Source organism: Cupressus sempervirens, chromosome 10 (genome assembly GCF_028749045.1).
Source record: "Cupressus sempervirens isolate cs-2001-9-10 chromosome 10, ASM2874904v1, whole genome shotgun sequence".
Lineage (NCBI taxonomy): Eukaryota > Viridiplantae > Streptophyta > Pinopsida > Cupressales > Cupressaceae > Cupressus > Cupressus sempervirens.
Genome location: NC_143127.1, coordinates 533,209,742 through 533,233,764, shown reverse-complemented (window position 1 = coordinate 533,233,764; position 24,023 = coordinate 533,209,742). Strand labels below are relative to the sequence as shown.

The window sequence follows — 24,023 nt, the reverse complement described above, 5'->3', positions numbered from 1 at the left end:
CATTTTAAATTGGGTCGAAAATTGGGATGTAACACTATACTTATCCTCAAACTCCTACATACTCGGATCTAATGGCCTCCTTGGCCCTATCTATTCCCTCAATTCTAGCCTATAGAGGGCTTCTCCTCATCAACAACTCATAGGAGAAATATGAGGGGCTCAATGACTTGCATATAATGTTAAAAAACAGTTAGGTCACAAGTGAGCATTAAAAATTGAAAATAAGGAAAATTGCAAGTTTCAAACAAAACAAAAATATATATCTGCTTGATCTCTGCACAAGGGGGCCAAAAAAATGGCTCATTAAAAATATGATCTGTCAAATCCATCCTTGCAGTGGTCGTAGAATAGGATGAGGCAGTCCACTCCTCACCAACAAACATGTGTTTCAAAGTTGCCTTTGATTTTAAGAAAGATTTTAGTGTGAGATCGTTGGAGGCAAATCTTATGATACTAGGATGAGCCAACTTCTTTTGCCCCGTATATTTTAAATTATTCAGAAATTTAGGTGTTAAGAATGTCTTAAACAAATTCATGGATGCCTCTCCATCAAAACTTAAAAAGTTCAAAGTTCACCTATAGCAACATAACTTGCTGCATTTTCTGTCACCACCTCCACCACATTTTCTTCCCCAACCTCATGTATAACTTCCTCAATAACCTGACATAAGTGTGTGTCATCCTTCACAAGTGAAGAGTCATCAATAGGCTTCCAGAACATGTTGGATCATAAAAATAAAGCAAAATGTTTATCAATTATCATGGATCAATCAACAAATCAAAATATAAATTAAATTATTCAATGCATTTAGGGAAGTAGAATGATCAATCATTTCCACAGGAAACAAGAAAACTTAGGAGTGTCGTATTCCTCCTATTCATCTAACCATCTGTCATGATGTGCAACCTTTTGGCTCTGGGACCATTTGTGGCCCTAAAGCTCAACGTTTATATCATTAACCATTTTTTAATAAGAGGGGGCCACTTACACTATCAAACTTGTCTGGGCTGTAGCCTGCTGTTGTAGGACGAATAGTGTTACCCAGAACAACCAAATCTGAACACTGATGCTCAAAAATGAAAATATTCATTGCAGAAAACAAATTGATTTTTCTCCAAAATCATGCAAACATTACAAACCATAAATTTTTCTGAAAACCTAATTCTTTTTCTGCAAAGCCTAAGCTGTAGGAAATTATCAGCAAAACCCAGAGAACAGAAAAACTTCCTTGCGACAGAAACAAGAGACTTCACACAGGTAGCAAACCATGGTTTTATTAAAACTCTATGTAACTCGAAAAATTTTCGTAGGTAGAAAATTGCTCCACAAAACTTTCACAGAACCCCTTCATGCAAAATTATCCAATGCAGATTTTTTCATAAAAACCTTATAAAAAATTCTGAAATTATATCCAGGAAGAAGTGCACAAAAAATTTAATGCCTGGTCACCTGCTCTAATACCATGAAACTCTAAAAGACTGAAGGATTGTATTAAACAAATATCGGAATATATAGAGTTTACAATTTTCTTTAACAAAAAAACAAAAAGCAAAGTTGTCTAAATATAGACAACTAAAATTAATCTAATGAAGACAACTCAAAAATAGAACCTAAATGACCATTAAGTAAAATTTTAAATTATTTATAAGTAAGATTATAAGATAGGATAGTGAAAATATTCCAATATTGCTAATAAGGGCTTTTGGTGAGTGATTTCTTCTGCAAACATTCCTTAGGTTGGTCTTACATCTTGGGCTGGGCAGAACCATTTATTGCTGGCTTACTACCCCAAGGGGGATGTGAGGACATTATTGGTAGGGCATTGGCCTTTGGAGATGATTTGTGAAGGGTTTTGGGGGGTTATTGATGCATTGCTTTCTATCTTGTTCATGCCATCCAAGCTGGAAGCTATCTTGCTAGGCATTTAGGGTTTGAAACCTTGTATATGCTGGTGATTTCTTGCTCCTGTACTATATTCTTTCCAAAACATGGGCATGTCCTATTTATTTGTAATTAGATTTATTCATTTGATTATCTTGAGTTTTTGCTTTGTAGTGCACTTTCAGATTATGACCAATTTCAAGTATTGGAAATTGCAATCATTTCATTGGTGTTTTCTGTTGTAGTATTGTATTTATTGCATTATAATTGCGCTTTTTGTTTTTTTCTCTCTATCAAACATCCTCAAAACACTACCAAAGAGAAAAAAATCAAAGAAAAACATGGCTCATACATAAATGGGAATCAAAGGCATCACTACTTACCAAATGACTCTACCCTGTAATATCCCACCCATATATTCTTTTCTAATTTCACTCAAGAATATTGCAGAAATAGAGTTGAAGAATTTATGCAATAAAATCCAGCAAATATACCAGCCAATGGTCATATGAAATACTTAGAAAATGTAATTGCATTAATATTCAGCAATACAAGAACATTCCAATCTTAAAACAAACTAAGAACTCCTTTGTGATTTCACCACAGCTGATGAATTGGGGTTGCATCCAGTCCGCCAAGAAAACCCTGAAGGTTTCCATCCACAGGTTCTAAATTTGAAAGCTGCAAGCTTCCAAGATTATCTAAGAGAAATTTGAGATAAAACTTAACTCTAAGCATGCTGAAAATGAACTAGCTTTCTTCTTTTTAATGCTTAAAGATGTGACCCTTTAATGTCCTTCTCTTGCCCTTTCGTCTTTTTCCCCTTTGTCACTGTTTAACCCACATTATAATATTAAATTGATCTTTTTTATAAACTACATTAAGCTCTGATAAGCCAATTTTAATATTACGTTAATTTGATCTTAAGTTTCCTAATGTCCCCCCAAAATGAGGACATCACATGTCCATTAAAGCAAAACAAAGAAATCACTTGTTAGCTATGTCACAGAGTTCGGTGAATTCAATGCATGAAATTTGAAATCTAGTGAATTTCTAAAAATCCCATAAAATTCGTTTGAGTTCATCCAACAATTCGTATGTAAACAAGTTACAACATTTACAATAAACAACACATTTCAACAAGTGAGCTTCCTAGACGGTGTCTTATGTTCATAAATATTTGATGTCCTCTCTTGTGTTGGAGACATTGTAACAAAAAGGAGAGGGCTCTTCAGTTGGGATGAAATATTGAAGCATTTTAGGTTTACGATGCACGGGTTTCGATAATATAGCAAATTTTCAATTGATTCAGAGAGTAGAAGCTTCATCCTCATGCCTTTGAGAAGACTTCTTCCAGTAGCCAAAGGAATTAATCATAGTAATTACAATGTTATACAAAAGAGTTCCAGTTTGTGTAATATAGAAAAGTTTTAGTATTCACGTTGCCCCTAAATTCAAATCAGTAGAATTTCATTAGAAATCTATTGGTGTCATAATTAGGATTGTCAGTTGTTGATTGCCAATTCGAACTATTATAAGAAATTAATAATATGAGATTTCTTTTTATTTATCAATTGTTTTTATCGTTTGTTCTCTATTTTTTAATATTGTTTCTTTTTTTCCATGATAAGATTTGATGTATTAAAATATTATCAACATTTAACAAATTATTTACTATTGATCTATTAATGAGTAGATATAATATTTGAATAAATTTAACATATGATTATTATAATTTTTTTTTAACAGTAAATTTTATTTTATTAGTAGATGAAATTAATAATATAACAATGGAATTTGATTGGTGTTAATTATTTAATATTGTTTAATACTAAAATATTAAATATATATTATTAGTTATTAATATGGTTAATTGAATATATATATATATATATATATATAGGTAATAGGCCAAAGCCTAGAGATTATTTTTATTATTTATTTTATTTTATTTTATGCTTTTGATCGGTAAGAGACCGAAGCCAACATTAATTATTATTATGTGTTGTGATTAATTATTATTGTTATTTATTAAGCTGACCTCCAATTCAATCTTCATAAACTTTCATATCAATAACTTGGTGACCACATTCAACTTCATAAATCAAACATATAACAACTTTGCTTCAAACTGTTATCTCAACATTCTTACTTATACCGAGTATCAGAGTAATCACTTAGCTTATACCGAGTTGCAACATTAAACAAATAACATGAAAATAAACTTTGCAACACATAAGCATTCACACATTTGACACAGATATATAACGTGGTAACCCTATAAAGAGAAAAACCAACTGGGAATTGACAATCCAAATATTTCACTCTTTTGAAGTGAGCTTTGCTATGAGCCAAATTTGTTAAAGGTTACGTGCATATTTTTAGTGTGACCTGGTTAGAGGATTTTAACCAAAGATCTTCTAGACCTCATCACTCCTTGACATTTCTAAAGAGTGGCTTGCTCTAAAGGACCTACAAACATCACTAATTGATGTTACCGTATAGGATTTCAAAGACTAGTTAGGTCCACTCGATTAAGAGATTTTATCTGCTACAATGGTAAGAAAGTAACAGTCAAGGGATGTACTAGGTAGACTACTTTGCTTGTTCAGATCTTTGCTTTGCTCGGTTTTTTCCTTTCAATCTCTTACTGGGTGATTCACACACTCACACTATCACTTAGCACTTCCTCTTGCTTAATCTTTGCACTTTTGTTTTGCTTAGTGCACCTTCTATTTTGTTCTTCCTTTACATCACATAACAACAACAAACAACGAACAATCAACAACTAATCAACAACTAAAAACAATCTCGTTTATATCCTTAAATAGGTAACCTTGCCATTCAAGATTCTTCCAGATTTTGCCACTTAATCACGATCATAGATCTCAAATTCAATGAATTTACTCACTTGGAAAATAGTTACACCTTGAACATTGTGTTCATCTCCATTCAGTTAAATCTCCTTCATCAAATCTTCATTGCATTTTTTCAGCCATAGATCTTATAACTAACTTTGACTTTATCCTTTGAACTTGTCGAACATTCTTAATTTTCATAAAAAATCGGCCTTAGATTAATCTTTCCTTTTGTTCTTCACTCGGTGAACATTACAACTTTACTCAAACAATACATTGCTCAGTTACAACTGAGATTACTCGATTAACACTAAATTTTAACTCATTTGTACTAGGCACTCGGTGACAATTGTAGTAGCTCAATTAATACTGTATTCCTTCTTTCACCATGTAAATTGTCTTGCATATACCTGATCTTCACCACTTAATCACACCATAACGTGATTGTAAAACAATCAAACCAACTTTATACTGTCATAGTCGAACTCATTCATGTCCCCATTGAATACTATACTTATCATCTCTTTCATCATTATACTTTTTTCAAATCCTCTTCATCAATCAAATGATATGGTACTCTACTAAATTAGCATAATGCCTCACTAATTAAGGCTTGACATCAATGACAACATAACAAATTATATTACTCTTTTACATACAACAAATTTATTAGTTGAGGCTAACAATCTCGCCCTTTGGCTTTGATGGCAACACATAAACATAAGATTTTACTTTACAAAACTTTACACATAAAATAATCAAATGTATGCATTGACAACAATACAACTTTTCAGCTTTCTGACTTTATTCAAGTTCTCTGCAACAGATTAAATCAATAAAGTATCAGGTTCACTCGGTCTATATCTTCAGCAGCTTCATCTTCACAAATTCTCGCCTTTTGGGTATACTTCTTTTTTTAGAAACATCATTTCTTCCCCTTTGACAATAATCTTCATTCTTCTCTTTTCTCAGTCACTTTACTCCCACTTAGTACTTCTCTTTTCTTTTCAGCAACATCATCTCTTCTCCCTTAGCATATCTCCCCCGCTTTGCCAAAGGTATATATGAGCTCCAATGTGCAACTTATAAAGCCTTGTAGTAATACCGTGTACATTGCATGTATTGTTTACATCAATTTCATTACAATCACTTACATATGTTCAGGAAACAGTTCCTAAAGAGTGAACTCTTGCATCAACTCCACAAAGATATATCTCATCATCGATGAATTGATACAACATGCATCTTTTCTTAGTTAATCTTGGATAGGGGAAGGACCCCTAACAGACCTCTTGGATGCTCAAAAACATCCTTAGGCAATGGCTTAGTAAATATGTCTGCAATTTTTTCTTTAGATTTCACATATTCAAGCCTCACTTGCTTCTCTTGTACTTGCTATCTCAAGCAGTGAAACTTGATAGATATATGCTTAGTTTTTGTGTACATCACCGGATTCTTGGATATGTTTATTGACTAGTGTTATCACAATGGATAGTGACATGCTCAGTAACTTCGTGCATTCCTACCAACAATTGCTCAATCCAAACAATATTTGAGTAGTTAACTGCAGTAACAACATACTCAACTTAAGCATTAGATTGTGATATGCAACTCTGTTTCTTTCCTAACCACTTGTACTTTTTCTGTTATCAACATTTCCAGCCCAATCAACATTAGTATAGACTTTGAGTTCAAAATCACTATCTTGTTTGTACTAGAATCCAAATTCTTTAGTTCCTTTTAGATATTTGAATATCCTTTTTACAACAGTCATGTGTATTTCCTTAGGATTAGAGGAAAACATTGCAACAAATCCAATTTGCATGTGCAATATCAGGTCAACATAGTATAGCTTTCTAGTCATTGACCTATATTATGTCTCATTTACCTCATTTGTAGTATCCTCGTTAGATAATTTGCATCTATTCATTGCAGGCGTACCAATTGACCTTGACTCATCCATCTCAAATGTTTTCGAAAATCTCCTTAACATACTTAGACAGAGTCACATAAATACCATCTTTTGTTTGATGAACTTGTAAAATATGAAAAAGTTGATCTCACCAAACATAGACATTTCAAATTTCTTGCTCATTTTATCAGCAAATGATTTGCACAACAAATTATTACCAGCAAATATGATATCATCCACAAATACTTCAGCAATCAATACCATGTTTTCAGCTTCACTCTTCAAATATAGATTACTATTTTCACTTGTTCTCACAAATCCAATCTTAATCAAGTATGAATGCAACCTTTCACACTATGCTCTCAGTGCTTGCTTCAATCCATATAAAACTTTGTTCAATTTGCAAACCATGTGCCTCTGATCTGACTCAACAAATCCTTCAGGTTGTTATATGTAGACTTCGTCTTCAAGTATTCCATATAGAAATGTTGACTTAACATCCATTTGATATACTTTTAATTTCTTGTAAGTAGCATATGCCAACAAAGTTCTGACTCCTTCCAATCTAGCAACCAGGACAATAATCTCACGATAGTCAGTTGCTTCTTCTTGGGCATAACCTTTGCTAACTAATTTGACCTTGTTCCTCACAACTTCGTCGTTCTCATTCAGTTTGTTTCTAAAAATTCACTTTGTTCCAATCACATTCTTATTAGCTGGTCTCGATACTAGTTTCCATGCGTTGTTTATCTCAATTTGATTAATCTCTTCATTCATAGCATTAATCCAGTTCTCACTGTCAAATATAGCTTTCACAGTTCTTGGTTCAAACTCAATGATTAAACATGTATTGTTCTTCAACTTGCTTCTTGTCATGACTCTAGCATTTTATCTCCAATGATTCATTCAGGTGAATGGTTCCTTTTCACATATTTTGCTAGCACAGGTTTTGTTCTCTTATTTTCAATAGTATTTTCCCTTGGTTGGGGCTCAACATCCTGCTCATGTTGTTTTGTCTGTGGCTCGGGTACTGCAAGTTGACGCTCGATGGCTCTCTGTTGTTGCTAAGACATTACACTAGAAGCATCTTCATATACATAGACAAATTTTTTGTAATCATCAGATTCCTTTTTGTTTTTCTCATTGTTCTTGTCTGCAAACTCATCAATTCTTACATGTGCACTTTCAATCATTGTGTTAGTAGCCTTGCTTAAACATTCATATGATTTGCTCTTCGAAGAATAATCAAGGAAAATACCCTCTGTCGATTCTCAAAACCATAGATTGGAAATCCAAGAGCTTGCCAATTCTCAAATAGGGTTCCACAATTAGTTCTGGCCAATGAACAACAATGACTTCAAATTCCCTTGCACTCATGGCTTGCAAGGCCTAGGCGGGTGCACCTGATCCTGAACTAATCACTCAAATCAAAGATAACGTATAGAAGAATGGTTTGGTTATAAATGCAATAAAATCTTCCAAATGACAAACGATCAAGAAAACTTTCAACTTGCACCACTTAAGTAAAATTGTGAAATGTGATGAAATTATATTGACTTAACATCTTCACCAATCTCTTCAAATTGAATACATTAAGACTTCAAAATTCTGGATTTTATAACAAATATGAATGAAATTGTTTTATAAGTAAAAACTGCTTGAAGTATGAATAATATTGAACAGTTGAATTTTCTAGAAAAAAGAAAAGAACAATAATTACCAACTCCTAAGCTATGAATTGAATGATTAAAACCAGTGCCTAGTTAATATGGGCAACAAAGTTAATTATTATGAAAACTGTTTATCTGCAACTTTGAAGATAGTATATTTTATTACTATAGGCAATCAAAATTATGTAAAGGATCAATTTTATATGCAATTCTAAGTCCATCCAGAATGTGGTTTAATTCCAATGAACAGGAGATAAACTGGACAGAGACAAGGAGACAAATAGTATTCACAATATCTCTTTTGCTCAAACTTAAAATGCTTTAATCAATCTACTTTACAATCAAATTCTAGACTACTCACAGTTATTCAAATGACTTCAAAGGCCAAAGCTCATTTACAATATTATATCTCTCCTTTAGGCCCAAAAATATTTTTAACTTCGTACAGATCAGACTGGCATATCATATCAATTGACCTTGATGGATATGGAAATTGTTCTCAGCTTTATCTCTCTGAATTGCATATGTCTCTTCCGAATTCGAAAATTGCTCCTTCAATATTATAAGAAAACTGTATATATGAAAATCTGTGTTTTTCGACTTATGGCAATCTTACATTTATATGGAAGTAGAGGGATACATCTCAACCATCACATCTTTTTAAAATAAACTACCAACCGCTTTGGTTAATGACATAACTCGACAACACTGAATAATTAAATTGTTGTATTCAACAGTTTACTATTCGTTATCAAACTCAACAATGGTGATTGAGCTGAACAAATGATCCAGTTAGATGATGCCGGATCCCCATTCAGTATTTAATGCAGGGTATATGGACTCTCGAGTATCTTTGGATGCACACTGATAGCCATATCCTGAAGCCGTCACTCTGTGTATACACTGGCTTGTTTGTATTGTATAATTGTCTATAACCATACCGTTTCTGATGGCGTAGGTGCTTCAAACAATGTTTCGTACCATTCATAGTATTTCCTTTTACCTGCTTTACTCTTAGGTTTGCCAAAATGCAATCACGATCATCATTTATTTGATAGTTCAGAGGTTCTTCCTCTTCCATGTGCATACCTGCAACAAATTGAAGAGAGTATTAGATAATTATTATCGTGCAAGTCTTATTAAATGGTAATATAAGATTCAGAATCCTTGTCGTTTCTCTTATATGAGAAACAAACCACCGTAAAACCCCAAGTAGCTTCGCCAATTTTCTGAATATTGCAGAGAATGATCTTAATAATCCACACATAAATGTATAAGATTCGGGCGCTAACCCTCGGCAGACCTGGGGATGATTTTTTACTTTGGCAGAGTTATAATTTATCGATGATTCTGGCATGCAAGACATGTGTAACGCATGTGGAATGCCCCACTCTTGTCTAGATGAGAATTCCTGTCTGTTATGGATAGTTTCTGTCCAATCTTCTCATTGAAATTTATATTCCTTCCATACCTGCCAATTCAAATAGCAGACCATCCATTGCCACTTTATCTGTCGTGCATACTCTTCGCAGTCTTAATTTGATGCCCTGACTCATTGCCAACGTGGATGTTTGTTATCCTGGTTTATTCATCTGCACGATAGTCACCGTTTCAATGTCTCCTTTTCGCAGGTTATATAAAACATTTCCTTTATCACTTTCAAAAACTTTCCCTAATTTCATTGGGGATGAAATATGATAATCGAAAGGGATGCCTATGATGTTTTATGCCCTGTCAAAAACTTTAGCAGAAGTTCCAACCATCGCTTCAGTACGTTTACAGTTCAGAGATTTATATGATTCAAGAAATATGAATGTATGAAATGTATTTTCTGAATATGCTTCATGCTCCCTTTCTCAAAATCCAACCTCTGTAAATACAAAATAATAATCAGACGGAGAAGATAGTAAAATGGTCAAGTTCAGTCTCTGTGGCCTTCAAGTTATTTTATTTATGACTTGTTAGAGGAAAATCATGGTAACATGTATGATATATGAGATGTTTCAAAACTGATGGTATGAACCATTTAGTTCTCGAAGCCACTGTCTGTATGGAAGTATGTATTTGATTTCTCAAAATCTGTGTGAGGATCTTCTTTGAAAACATTGCTCCAGCTTTGTTGTGTATATTTCTGTGTTTGTTAAGGTTTAGTTCTGAGCGTTTATTAGTTGCTGAATGGACAATTCTTCACTCAATGGATATTTTCTCATTCTGTGTGATTTAAAGGTACCAAATTTCTCTCTGGATAGTTCTAACTGCACTTTTGATCTTAATTGAACTGCTGAAAAGTCAGTAAACTGGAAGTCACATCATATCTCTTAAACTCTTCATCAAACTAGCATCAAACCCTTAACTTCAAATGTGTCGTTTCTCATGAAAATCAGAGAATAAGATATGAATCTTGTGAATCGGTTATATCCAGTTATCCTACAAGCCTTTAAAACAATTTAGTACCAATTCAAACTTCATAAACTTTCATATCAATAACTTGGTAAGCACATTCAACTTCTTAAATCATACATATAACAACTTCACTTCAAACTGTTATCTCACCGTTCTTACTTACACCGAGCATTAGAGTAATCACTTAGCTTATACCGAGTTGCAACATTAAACAAATAATATGAAAATAAACTTTGCAACATAAACATTCACACATTTTACATAGCTATTTAACGTGGATACTCTGTAAAGGGAAAAACCACCTGGGAACTGACAACTCAAATATTTCACTCTTCTGAAGTGAGCTCTGCTAAGAACCAACCATGTTAAAGGTTACATGCACATTTTTAGTGTGACCTGGTTAGAGGATTTTAACCAAAGATCATCTAGACCTTATCTCTCTTTGACATTTCTAAAGAGTGGCCTGCTCCAAAGGAACTTAAACATCACTAATCGATGCTACCATATAGGATTTCAAAAACTTGTTAGGTCCACTCGGTTAAGAGATTTTATCTGCTACAATTGCAAGAAAGTAATAGTCAAGTGATCTTCTAGGTTTAACACTACCTTGCTTGTTCAGATCTCTACTTCACTCAGTTTCTTCCTTATAATCTCTTATTGGCTGATTGACACACTCACACACTCACACTATCACTTAATACTTCCTCTTGCTTGATCTTTGCACTTCTATCCAACTCAGTTCAACTTCTATCTTCTTCTTCCTTTACTTCGCATAACAACAACAAACAATGAACAATCAACAACCAAAAACAATCCCGTTCATCTCCTTAAATAGGTAACTTCGCCATACCAGACTCTTCTAGATTTTGCCGCTTAATCACGATTTTAGATCTCAGAGTCAATGAATTTAGTCACTCGGAAAATAGTTACACCTTAAAATTTGTGCTCATCTCCATTCTATTAAATCTCCTTGATCAGATCATCATTACATTTCTCCAGCGGTAGATCTTATAACTAACTTTAAATTTATCCATTGAAATTCTCAAACATTCTTAATTTTCATCAAAAGTCGGCCTTAGATTAATCTCTCATTTTGTTCTTCACTCGGTGAACATTACAACTTTACTCGGGCTATACATCACTCGGTTACAACTAAAATTACTTGGTTAACACTAAACTTTAATTGATCACTGCCAAGCACTTGATTACAACTATAGTAGCTCGGTTAATATTGTATTCCTTCTTTCACTGTGTAAACTGTCCTGCATATACATGATCTTCACCACTTAATCGCACCATTACATGATTGTAAAACAATCAAACCAACATTATACTGTCATAGTCCAACTCATTCAAGTACCCATTGAATACCATACTTATCATCTCTTTCATCATCATGCTTTCTTGAAATCCTTTTCATCAATAAAATCCTCTTCATCAATCAATTGATTTGGTAGTCTACCGAATTAGCATAATGTCTCACCTATTAAGGCTTGACATCAATGATAACATAACAATTGATATGACTCTTCTACATACAATAACAAAATTATCATTTGGGGCTAACATCTTTTTTTATATGGTATGAAATAGATGTGGACCAGCACTATTTTGGAAAATAGGTTAATGTCTATTTGGGATTCTTGTCAGATATGTGATTGTACTTTGTATCTAATAACAACTTGTGCATTTGAAGCATTGCTTCAACTAGGGAGTATATGGGGCTGGTGGCTACTCATGTAGGAGTTTTTTTGCTTTTTAACTACATTATTGCATTTATTTGGCATTTGATTATATCAAATATCAGAAATTTGAGTACTTATGCTCAAAATCAAATAATTTTTTTTAAAACTCATCTTTTGTATTTACAAGCCACATGTTTTGAAAGTTTGATGACAAATCTACTTGGAATCCACTTGAGCCTTTGTGCCCTTGGTAGTATTATAGACCTTTTTATAATAAGGTGTAGAAGATAAGTGGACCATTACGAATTTGGAGAATATGGTAGTATCCGTGTGGGATTTTTGTCACATATGTGTTGTGTACTTCACATGTTTTATATCTCTCAGGTTGTACATCTAATCACAACTAGTGCATTTAAAGCACTATGTCTGCAAGGGAGTATGTCGCCTTGTCAACTCCCCATGTTGGGGTTTGGAGATGGGATCCCTGAGTTCTATTTAGGCTCTTACAATGATTTTTGAGGATATAGTTTCCAAATGTATTGTAATACTGCGATGCCTATTAGCACTTACCCAAGTTTTAGTGTTGAGCAAGCGTAAAATATCTTATTGTGTAGTGATTTAGCAAGTTAAAATGAAAAGTGAAGGTACCTTTTGCTGTATTTTTTCTTATAGGGCTTCCTAGACTAAATTCCTTTGTTATTGTGAGTGTGCCATTATTTCTTTTCTATGCATTTATTTTGTTAGTTTTGCTCCTCTAACATTGGTTTATTGGTTTTATTTCTCTTCAAGTGAATGAAAGGATATATTACAATGGTTCAAGAAGTTCAAGAGTATTTTTGTGTTTAGCACTGTTATTGTCAAGTCACCTTGTTTTGGTTGAGGTCCCAGAGACATTTGATTGAGTGGATTAAAATATATTATCACTTCGAAAACTTATAATCAATGGTTCACCTTTAGTCATAACCTTAGTTTCTTATATTCATTGTATAGTCTTTTGGCATGAAAATTCTACATTTCATTGTTGTTTACTAGTGTTCGCTCAAAAGTAGGCACACTTCTATAAACCCTTCTATCCAAGATATCTAAGGGAAATGGAGTCTTGAATGGCGCCCTATAGCTCTCTATTAATGATGTGCAAGAATCTAAGTGATATGATGGTGGCTCTTAAATGAGCCTAAGATAGGATACCTTTGCAAGGTGCACCTTAGAATGGGAGATTCAAATGAAGATGCAATGCAAAGTAATCTAGGATGAGATGCAAGAGATAAGATAAAGAAAACTAAGCTAAATGACAATTCAAGATCTGAACTATTGCTCAAGAAATCAAATGATAAAGTAACAATATCATGATGATCTACCATGGATGCAAGATGCAAGATGAGAGCTCCTAAGATGCCAAAGTCACCAAGATGCAAGATTCTAAGATCTAAGAAGACTTGAAGATGAAAAGTGGCATGAACTCTAGATGGATATTTGAGAGTGAGGAGAGAGCTTCCTTATAAAGAAAAATGGACGATAGAGATTAATAGGTGAAATCTGCGCTAGAAGATTAATCTCATGTTGAGTTTGGCAAAAGATGTGTGGAGGAGATTGAAGTTATTTAAAAAATTAAAGATTCCTCTCACATAAGAAAGTGTGCCTCCATGTGTAGACAAAATCCCTTTTTCTTTTTATTTTTAAAATAGGAAAATGTATTTATGTGTACATAGGAATAAAGTGGGATTGGGGACTTTATTTAATTTCAAGGGGACAAGTTCTTTTGATTAAATAAGACTTAGGATAAGGTGGTCAAATATAAGGTAAGAAAGATAAAAGTATTTTTGAGATGATTTGATCGAGGATAATTGCTTAAAAATTATGCAAAATTGATTAAGCATAGATTGCAGTCTAGTATAGAGATTGAAAATGTTGAAAATAATTTTTGGGTGATTACATACTGCTGATAATATGCTATTCTATTCCACTAAAGAACAAAAGTCCAAATGTAGACTATAAGAGATGCTTAAAAGTTGAGAAACATATCAGCAATTTTTTTGCTAACAGTTTTCAAACATTGCACAATCAGAATTACTCTTTAGTATATGGAAAATAATGAAATGCAATTTACAATATTTAATTTAAATACTGTTTAATTTTTAGAAAATGATAAAAATTAATTCCAATATCTCACAAGCAGTGATTCGGATAATGCTAGAACATATATGTTTCCCTACCTTTTAATTCCTTTATGTTTGATTTGGACTGAGTGAAACAACTTTTAGCTGGATACGAAAATCTATGTTCTAGATGGCTATATTCGAATTTAAACTTATTAAGCATCGTGCTTTAGTGCTTATACTTTTTTAGCATGGATGGTAACGATGAATTTCCTCCTTTAGGGCTAATGGACAATGAACAATGATCAAATCAAAAGAGTAATATAGTTTATGTGGTCTTCATCTTGACAAATCTACATCTGAGGTTGCTTGTACTGCTACCATACTATAGAATATACATATACATGCAGTAGTGCATGTACACTTCTAAACTTACACACTCAAACACAAATAACATCTTCTGTTGATGTTCATGTGCGGATTCAATAATTTTCTGATCCATGTGATGGTTGTTTTCTTTTTTATGTTATGGTGATACACAGTGGCGTGATCGCTTGGTAGGTGCCCTGAGAGCAATGAATTCTGGGGATTTAGCTGAACAAGCTCTCCGTCAGGTTGAGAAGATGACTAAGAATTTCGAGAACTCCAAATACGAAGCATCATCTGTAATGATTGTAATTCTTGGAATCTTTTCTTTTTCTTTTTTGAGTTTGTCTGTTTGTAATATTGTATTTTTAGAAAATACTGCAATCTCTTGACTTCAAAGAAATTCTTCAAAATTTTGAGCTTTTTTCTTCCTACAGGTACAGGAGCCACCGAGTCAACCTTATAGTCTTGTATCAGTGGAGACAGGTAGGAAGAGGGGTTTGGTGCAAGAAGCTGGTAATCAGGCAACTGTAGATGACAAGCCAGGAAAGCGAGTTCGACATAATTCTCCAGCTCAACAGCATCTCCAATCTGGAGGTGATGTAATCAATGAAAGTTCCATTTCGAATGGGAATGGTACTGGGAGCTTGGTGAATGGGCCTGAAATGACCCCAGTTCAACAATTGGTTGCAATGTTTGGGGCAATAGTTGCACAAGGAGACAGGGCTGTTGAATCCCTAGAAATTCTGATTGCAAGAATTCCAACAGATTTGTTAGCTGAGGTGGTCATAGCTAACATGCATAATTTGCCATCAACTCCTCCAACCGAGGATGCTAGTGATCACGAGCTTATAGGGAATGCGTCTCAGGGAGTGCCATCATTGAATATTTTATCACAATTAATGGCACTTTCAAACTCCATTTCTCAAACACCAATTCCAATGATGATGACATCACAACTCCCCAAGAGCACACCACCATCTGAAGTAGAAATTACTGTTTCTCAGCAATTTGCTTCTCAAAGGGTATTCTTTTCCTATTGAGTAAATAGCTTATTATTATTATTGGCTGGCATTGTTAAACAAGTTGTGATGCTAATAGTTTGAATTTTAATTATATAGAACTTTTATTTAGTCATTTAATTCTGTGTGTGCCTATGCTCTTTCGACTGATTGTAGCTAACAGGCTTAATTAATTTGGATTTGTTTAAGGGCTCTGGTTTGATAGGTACACAACATATGACATTTCCAGTTCCTGTATCTTTAGCATCTGTTAGCATGGGGGACACAAGTGCCTTCCCATTTGATTCAGGAATGGAGGTAAACGCCTCAAAGGTTCAAGGGCCCATGATTGAATGTGAAAATTTGATTGCTATACAAAGGAAAGACCAAAATGAAGGACTGCAGAATATCATTCCAGGCCTAAATGATCATATCTCAATTGACTTAAAGATGGAGACTGTGGATAGAAGTAGCATTTCATCATCACCACCCCTGACATCCACACAAAATATTATTTTGACTGGATCTAAAAACAAAGAAATGCAAGAAACTTCTCTGCCTAAGCAGTCAGAAATCAAAACTTGTGGGCCTGCCATACCAGGAACTCTCATTTCAGAGCCCAAAAGAACTTCAGTTCCAATTCCAGCCATGTCTGTAAATACATATACCACATTTGCAGTGACACCGCCAGTTAGAAATTTAAGTGAAGAGCAACAAAGTTCATTAAGCAGAATGGCATTTGATCGAATTATTGAGGCATACAGACAAGTTTCTTCTGCTGGGGGCTGTGAATTGCGAGTTGCATTGCTTACACGACTAGTTGATCAGGTAGAAATTGATTAACATTGCTTGTAGTTTAGTTCATTTGTTATCATGTGAATTTGATTAGTCTTTATCCGTTCTAATTTATGTTGGGTTTTAGTTCAGAATCTTTAGATATTTTCAAAATAGAAGTTACAGTTTATTGGAAATACATATTATATAGCCGATTCATCTCCAGAAACCTCACAAGTGCATGTAGCTTTTTCCCATAGATAAACAATTCACAGTCTTGAGCAAATCTATTTATATTATTTGATTTGCTTTGGTAATTCTGGTATTTCTAAATAGTAGTGTTGCACAGTCCTTAAAATAAATGTGTGATATTATTCAAGAGTATCTCACTTGTGTTTTAAAGCTTTATTTCATATTATCCAATCCAACTGTAGTTTTCTGTGTTTACAATTGGATTTGGTTATTGTACTGCTGAGGATTGAAATGTACATTTGTTAGATTACATTTTTATCTAAGTATTTTTGGTATTTATGTTGTTGAAATCTGAAATCTATTGCATAAATTTATCAGTTTAATACTTCAGAAATATATTTGAGAAATTTGGGGCAAATACCTGATTGGGGATATTACAGTGTTATTTGAGCTGGTTTTTATGCCAGCCTGTGAAACTTTTTCAGAAAATTTACTTAGAAGGGTTTTATCAGAAGTATATTCACTGTATTGAGGTTGGGCACTTTAATTGGAATCATTTGAATACAATGGAGGATACTAGAGAATGAAGTTTATTTATATAGGAAAACTATATCGCCACTAACATTTGTAATGTGCAGAGAATATATATTTATATTATTGACAATGATGTTTTGATTGTGAAGGATTTAAATTATCGGTTTTTGCAAATGTGGCAATTTAATATTCAAAGAGAGTATTGTTAAGCACATGGAAACTAATGACCTGATATATAGCTTAAATGCTAAGTTACTGATTTGGATGTGGATTCTGAAGCGGATTCTGGAAGTAGATACGGGATGTGGGGATTTTTTTTGGATGCGGATACGGGAGGAAACGTGTATATATATATAATATGCAAAGAAATGCAAGAAATATCAAATATACTAATAAAAAAATATATGCAAAGAAATGCAAGAAATATACAAAACAAATCATTTGATAATATGACTATGAATCTATGATACTTAACCCTTTATCAAAATTCAAGATATTTCAAAATTCATATGATATATCAATATCAATATGTGCTTGTCCAACATTATTCTTTAGTCTTAAACAATAAGTTCAAATAGGTCATGTTCAAGATTCCAACAAAATAAGAACATAGTTACTGATTGAAGTTTGAAGATTCAATCAATCAGAGTTTGACTTTGAATCATAGGGATTCGCAACAAAATCCACATTCTCATCATCATCTCCAACTGCTGAAAGATCATTTGAACCAAGAATGGTTCCACTTATGTTGGATACACCACATGCCACACTATCATCATCAACGTCTCCAATTGTAATAAGATCATGAAGTATTGCATCCAAATCTGCACACTCAAGGGCTACATCCCAAAGCTTTGTTGCCCCTTCCTTGTAATGATCATTCTTACGCGACAAAAGACGCAAGTTGGTGTGGACAAAGACCAAGTCCTCAGCTTTCTTGGAGCCCAACCGGTTGCGCTTCACTGAATGGATAAAGGAGTGTGTACTCCAATTCCTTTCAGCAGTAGAAGAACTAGCAACCTAGATAGTTGTCACAAAACATACAAATGAATTTTAAAGAATGTGTGAAACACAAAATTCTAGAATGCAAGTGTAAACATAAAAGTTTAAAACAAATTTACAAAACAAAATAAAAAATTTACTTGTGATAGGACCTTGATTGCAAGAGGTTGAAGATGCTTGAAAGGTTGACCATACATGTACCACCATGTGATAGCTCCTATTCTGTTTTGGTCCTTTAGTGCAAATGGAGAATCCCTTAACCTTGAAGCAAACAACCCAATTTCTTCCCTCACTTTTTCATTCATTTCTTCCAGTGGGAAGAGTCTTGTAAGAGCTTTGTGGCACCCCTCAGCAACCTTCTCATCCGCAAATGGTGCCACTCTACCTAGCATACCAAATACCTCCTCACTATAGTACCTAGGAGATAAGGCATATGCAAGGAGGTGCAATGGGGTAGTCATCTTATTCCAACGATGGTTGATAATTGCTTGCAATTGTTTGCATAAGGCTTCGCATTGTGTGGAGTCACACTCATGTGCTTGTATAGAATGTTTTACCTTCTCAACCATGGTGTCCATGCCATCATACACATCCCCTAAGCAAGGTGTATCTATATCAACAAAACGAAGCATAGTCCTGATGGGCTCGGTAAAAGCCAATGCATATGCCACATGAGCCCACCAACTCTCATTTAAGATCAAATCCTTGATCCTTTGTGCTCTTTCTGAATTTGAGATCTTCCATATGCCCCATTGATTACATATGACCATTTGACTTAATTCATCTTTTACCTTGAGGAGTCATCTCATAACAATTGTATGAGATGCAAAACGGGTCTCAACAACCTAAGCAAGTTAACAATATGTCTATTGACAATATAATTATAAATTTTAATTTTTAACTAAATTACAAAACCATGAAACTTAGTAATTTAAAAAAATTAATTTACCTTCAGCAACTCCAATTTGGAGTATGTTCTAAAAATGGATTGTGACATGTGGTGGTTGGTCACAAACATCTGTATGTCCTCCCCCTCTTCATATATTTTCTTCACCCAGTCTACTTTAGTGCCAATCCTCTGCATGATCAAGTTAAGGGAGTGAATAGTGCATGGGGTCCAAAAAATATGCTCATATCGACTCTCAACTTAAGCACCTGCACCCTTGCAATTTTTGGCATTGCTTGTGACCTCCTATACCACATTCTCACTACCCACCTTCTCGATGGCCTCGATGAGAATTCTAGAAATGAATTCGAAATCCTTCACTTGCCCCTCACAATCAATAGCCTTCAAAAACATTGCCCTTTTGGGGGAAATTGCAATCACATTAATCAGTGGTTGGTTTCTTGTATCCTTCCAACCATCTGACACAATAGTTAGACCCGATGTTTTCCAAGATTTTTGGATTGGTTGAAGGTCTTTCTCTATATGTGTCTTCTCTTGTTGCAATAGAGTTGTACACACCTTTTCATATCCCGGGCTTGTGTAGTCAACTGGTGATTCTTTGATTGCTGCCACTATTTCCTTCCAATATGGCGATCTCACCAAGTTGAAAGGAAGCCCATTCACATAGAGGCAATGTGCAATAGCTTCATCAGCGCGGTCTCTTGCCTCCAATTTAAATGCAGTGTGCAATGGGCTTCTTTTGCGGGTTGAAATTCCCACTTCTTCCTCATCCTCTCCTAGCACAGGTACTTCCAAGAATGGGTGTTGGGAGGATGAAATTGGTTCAGTGGGTGCATGCAGCTTGCTCTTTGAGGAAGGACTTTGATAGTAGCTTTTTTTTGATCTATTGATCAATGCATCGACAACTTCTTGTTCTCTTACAAATGAAAGGATTTCTACACTAGTCATCCCAATACCATTTTTACCTTTGCACATTCCAAATCCTTTGCCAACAGGGCCCATAAAATGAAGCTTCACTTAGGAATATGAGCTATTGAATGGTTTTCTTTTGTTATTTTGACAATAATTGCACTTCCAATAGTATGAGCCACATCCTGAAACCTATGATATCTGTGTTGTATGTCTCCACAAAGGAGAACCTATATCAATTTTGAAATTATCAATCCCTTCCCCTCCTTGGCCCCCCACTGAACTTTGACTAGCACTACCACCAGTATCCATTCTTGCCTAATTTTTTGCAACCTATTCTATAAGAAAATAAATAAATTTCAATTAGGTCCTAACAACTATGAACATCATGCATACAAGTGGAAAGAAGTGAGAAAAATCTATTAAAATAGATACAAAGTTGCTTCTACATATCTTTCAAAAAAAAAAATTTGAAAAAATCTTCAAGAACTTGAAAAAAATCATCAAAAACTCAAAAAATTTCATTAAAATACTCAAGAATGGGATTGATCACTTACCTCGAATGGTTTAAACTCTTTTGAGAAAGCTATCTCTCCCTCTTCGAAAATGCTGAACTTGGCTTCACAATGACAATGAAAACTAGAGACCAAATGAGAAGTGGTTGTAGGTGCAAACAAAGTTCTAAAATGAGTTGTGAATGCTTCAATATTCACCTTTAGGGTCGTTTTAGTGTTTCATAGAAAAAAACCCAAAAAAGTAATTATAGCACATGTTTAAATGGCAACTTAAGTCATAGAAAATGTTTTTAATAGTTTTTTTTTGGTTTTAATGCTTGTTGGGCCTACGGATGCTCCTGGATGTGTCCGAAAGCCTTGCGGATGTTGGCCGGAAGCTAGCCGCAGGCTCTCGGATGCGTTTGGAAGCTGGTCTCTGGCTTCTAGACGCATCCGGGAGACTAGCTTCCAGATGCATCCAACCAGCATCCGCAGAGCTTCCGGATGCATCCTGCATCTGTCCGTCTCCGATGCAGAAGCCTCTGCCGCCTAGGATGAATCAGTATCTTAGCTTAAATGTTCTTGTGGGGCTTGGAATTTCTCTGTGTAGTTGCTGAATGAATACATTTTTGAGGCTGCCGAAAGATAGAAGTGTGACAATTTTTTTTTGGAAATATACATATTGCTTCTGTTTATAACTTTGGTGGGTCTGATTCAAGTTGAGGGCAATACCTTTGTATTTGGTCATTATTATTTGTGACAGACATTAAAATTTTGTAAAGATTGTGTTGTGAACATTAAAGTTTATATTTTAATTGGCTGATAGAAAATTTTATTGCCGTGAATATTCAGCTGACCATCTTCAGATGTTGGGCAAATAATAAATATTGGAAGCTTGAAAATTATTTGAAGCTGGCACTAAAGTTTGGAAACAGTAATACCGTAAATTATGGCACTCCTTTGGGGTAACACATACGTGATACATCCATTATAGACTTCTCCTGTGAATGTCTCAATAATCACCTTCAACTTATATATGAACCTTTGTGTATCCCAATGATTTTACCATGAGTAAATTAATATTACCTGTGCTATGTTTGTGTGGAGCATGAGGTACAAAGATGATAGGAATCGATGATTATGAGAATTATGTAATGGTTCGGGTTGTCAAGTATTCCTAGCTGGAACAAAGGATCCCATTTCATTCGCTAGAATCATCTGTTTGTTCTACACGTTGAATTTGTAGGTTGATCCAGAGTTCAATTTCCTAAGATATAGTGGACGTCTCCTGGCATATACCAATAATTGGTGTTTCTTGCGAACACAGTTACATATGTGTAAACCCTTGTAGAAAAAACGAGTCAAGCAATAGAAGGAGATGACACCACACAAGACGTGAATTCCGGACTTGATATTTGATCAGGTGTATGACCAGTTGAGTTCATACAGCAAGAATCACTGAGTATTTGTCTGAACTTGTCAACTACAATTCTCCATCAAAAGTGAGACCTTAAGGGTGGGATCATAATTTCCTGTTCTAAGCTGTGATGGAGTAGAGGGATCTGGTATGATAATTTGAAGCTGGCCATCTGAACATTATGCTTTTAGTGATCTAGATAAAAAAGGGTCACATTTGTATTTAACTTTCTATTGGCTTCTGAGTATAACACAAGCTGGGCACTTGATGCAAGAAGACTCAATATATAGTCATGTTTTACTTTTTGACTGTACTGCCTGATATAACTGCTCCAGCTACCGATACAAATTAATTCAAAATAGTTCGATATAAACATTCTCATTGATCAACATTATTTCAGCAACTCTAAACTCTACAATTGAATTTGCAAGCAGACTATTTGTTAAGATGTCCAAAGTGGAATATGTCATCTATTTAACTAAATTGGGCTATAATTTTGAAAAGGGGATATGAAACTGATAACTGTTGACAAAATACTTGATAAGAAAATGGGATATTTTATCTTGATCTTCTAGTCAGCATATGTTGAGGAATATTTGAACAGCTGGAGTCTCTTCTGTCTATACTCATCAATACAATTGTGATCACTTTCTCCTTCCTATATGTGGTTGATAGTTGGTAAACAAATATTGCTTTTCAATAATTTGGAGTCTATGTTTGTTACAGTTGCACACATGAATCCAGTACCACACCTCAGACTTTAGCTCAGATTGGGAAGTTGAAGTGGATGCTAGTATTAATGATATTGACAGTGGGGCAGAATACTGAGAGGGGCTTGTGAAGGATAAGTGGAATATTTTGGACCAGCTTTTCATTCAAGAATATAGATTTGAGTTAGATTTTTGAAATTCAAAGTAGTAATGTATTATCTATTGTTGAGAGAAATCTGAGTATACTGAAAGACATCCTTCATGCCTAGAGTAATGGCGTTGTCAACTTCCAACAAGCCTTCCTTGCAACACCACTATAACAGTAGTAGATAACTAATGACAAAATGTTTGAGAGATAAATTGGTGACTAAGCTTGCGATAAGTTAGTGTTACTATGGACAGCCATTACAGTGGTATTGGAGGTCTCAACACATCAACTGTCTACAATTCTGAAAGGGAAGTTTTGGGTCTAGTGATATCTAGCTATGGGAAAGACACATGACCTGGAAATAGTCAGGAAAGATCTTGTTAAGATACATCAACAGTTAGCCCAAAATTGATGACCCGATAAAAAATAGAAATACTTGACAAGTATGATGAGTATAACAAACTCTCTCTACAGATTTAGAAAGATTTATCCCTCATTGATTACATGGATCTACCATGAGTTGTCTAGGGATCTACTTGCACTAGATAGGTGCAAAAATCTGTATGGGGTTTTTTCAACATTTAATGATCAGCCTGCAAGTGAACAAAATAAGTGAGAGATGCACTACACAGGTTACAAGTGGTTTGGAAAAAGAACAACTAACTATCAGTGATTGCACAAGTTTATTGATAGGTAGTTTGGGGGTAGAGGTATCTTATGGGGCTTCTTACACTAGTGCCCTTAATGGACATGTTGATAGCCCATGTGAGGAAATTGACCAATCAGCCAATGATGATGACTCCTCATCTTATGTGAGTGCTTATGCTTACTTTGGTTCAGGTTTAATAGTCCCTACATTTGGTGTCAGTTCTTCTTATGATGGATTTGTTCTTGACCATAATGCTGTCCCTATTTCCAATGCACTGTTGGATATGGACAATTATATTCACAACTTTGATGTGTGATGAAATGTATTGTCCCACTATTGTCCCACCTCATGTGCATTTGACTTTCTCATGCACTTACTAGCTCACCTAATTTGGAGAGTCAAATGAAAGTATTT

The 24,023-nt window shown here is 34.5% G+C and overlaps 1 protein-coding gene across 4 annotated transcripts in view; it reads left to right on the top strand.

Moving 5' to 3' along the window:
• Positions 1 to 24,023, top strand: part of LOC149534992 (uncharacterized) — a 217,734-nt gene that overhangs the window by 90,009 nt on the left and 103,702 nt on the right. For 2 of the 4 annotated variants that reach the window (XM_089805168.1, XM_089805166.1), the window contains exons 7-9: positions 15,049 to 15,180; positions 15,310 to 15,897; positions 16,084 to 16,701. In XM_089805168.1, the coding sequence (XP_089661294.1) occupies positions 15,049 to 15,180; positions 15,310 to 15,897; positions 16,084 to 16,701 (1,338 nt within the window). The remainder of the gene's footprint in view (positions 1 to 15,048; positions 15,181 to 15,309; positions 15,898 to 16,083; positions 16,702 to 24,023) is intronic. The other 2 variants (XM_089805169.1, XM_089805167.1) reach the window with 1 other exon arrangement.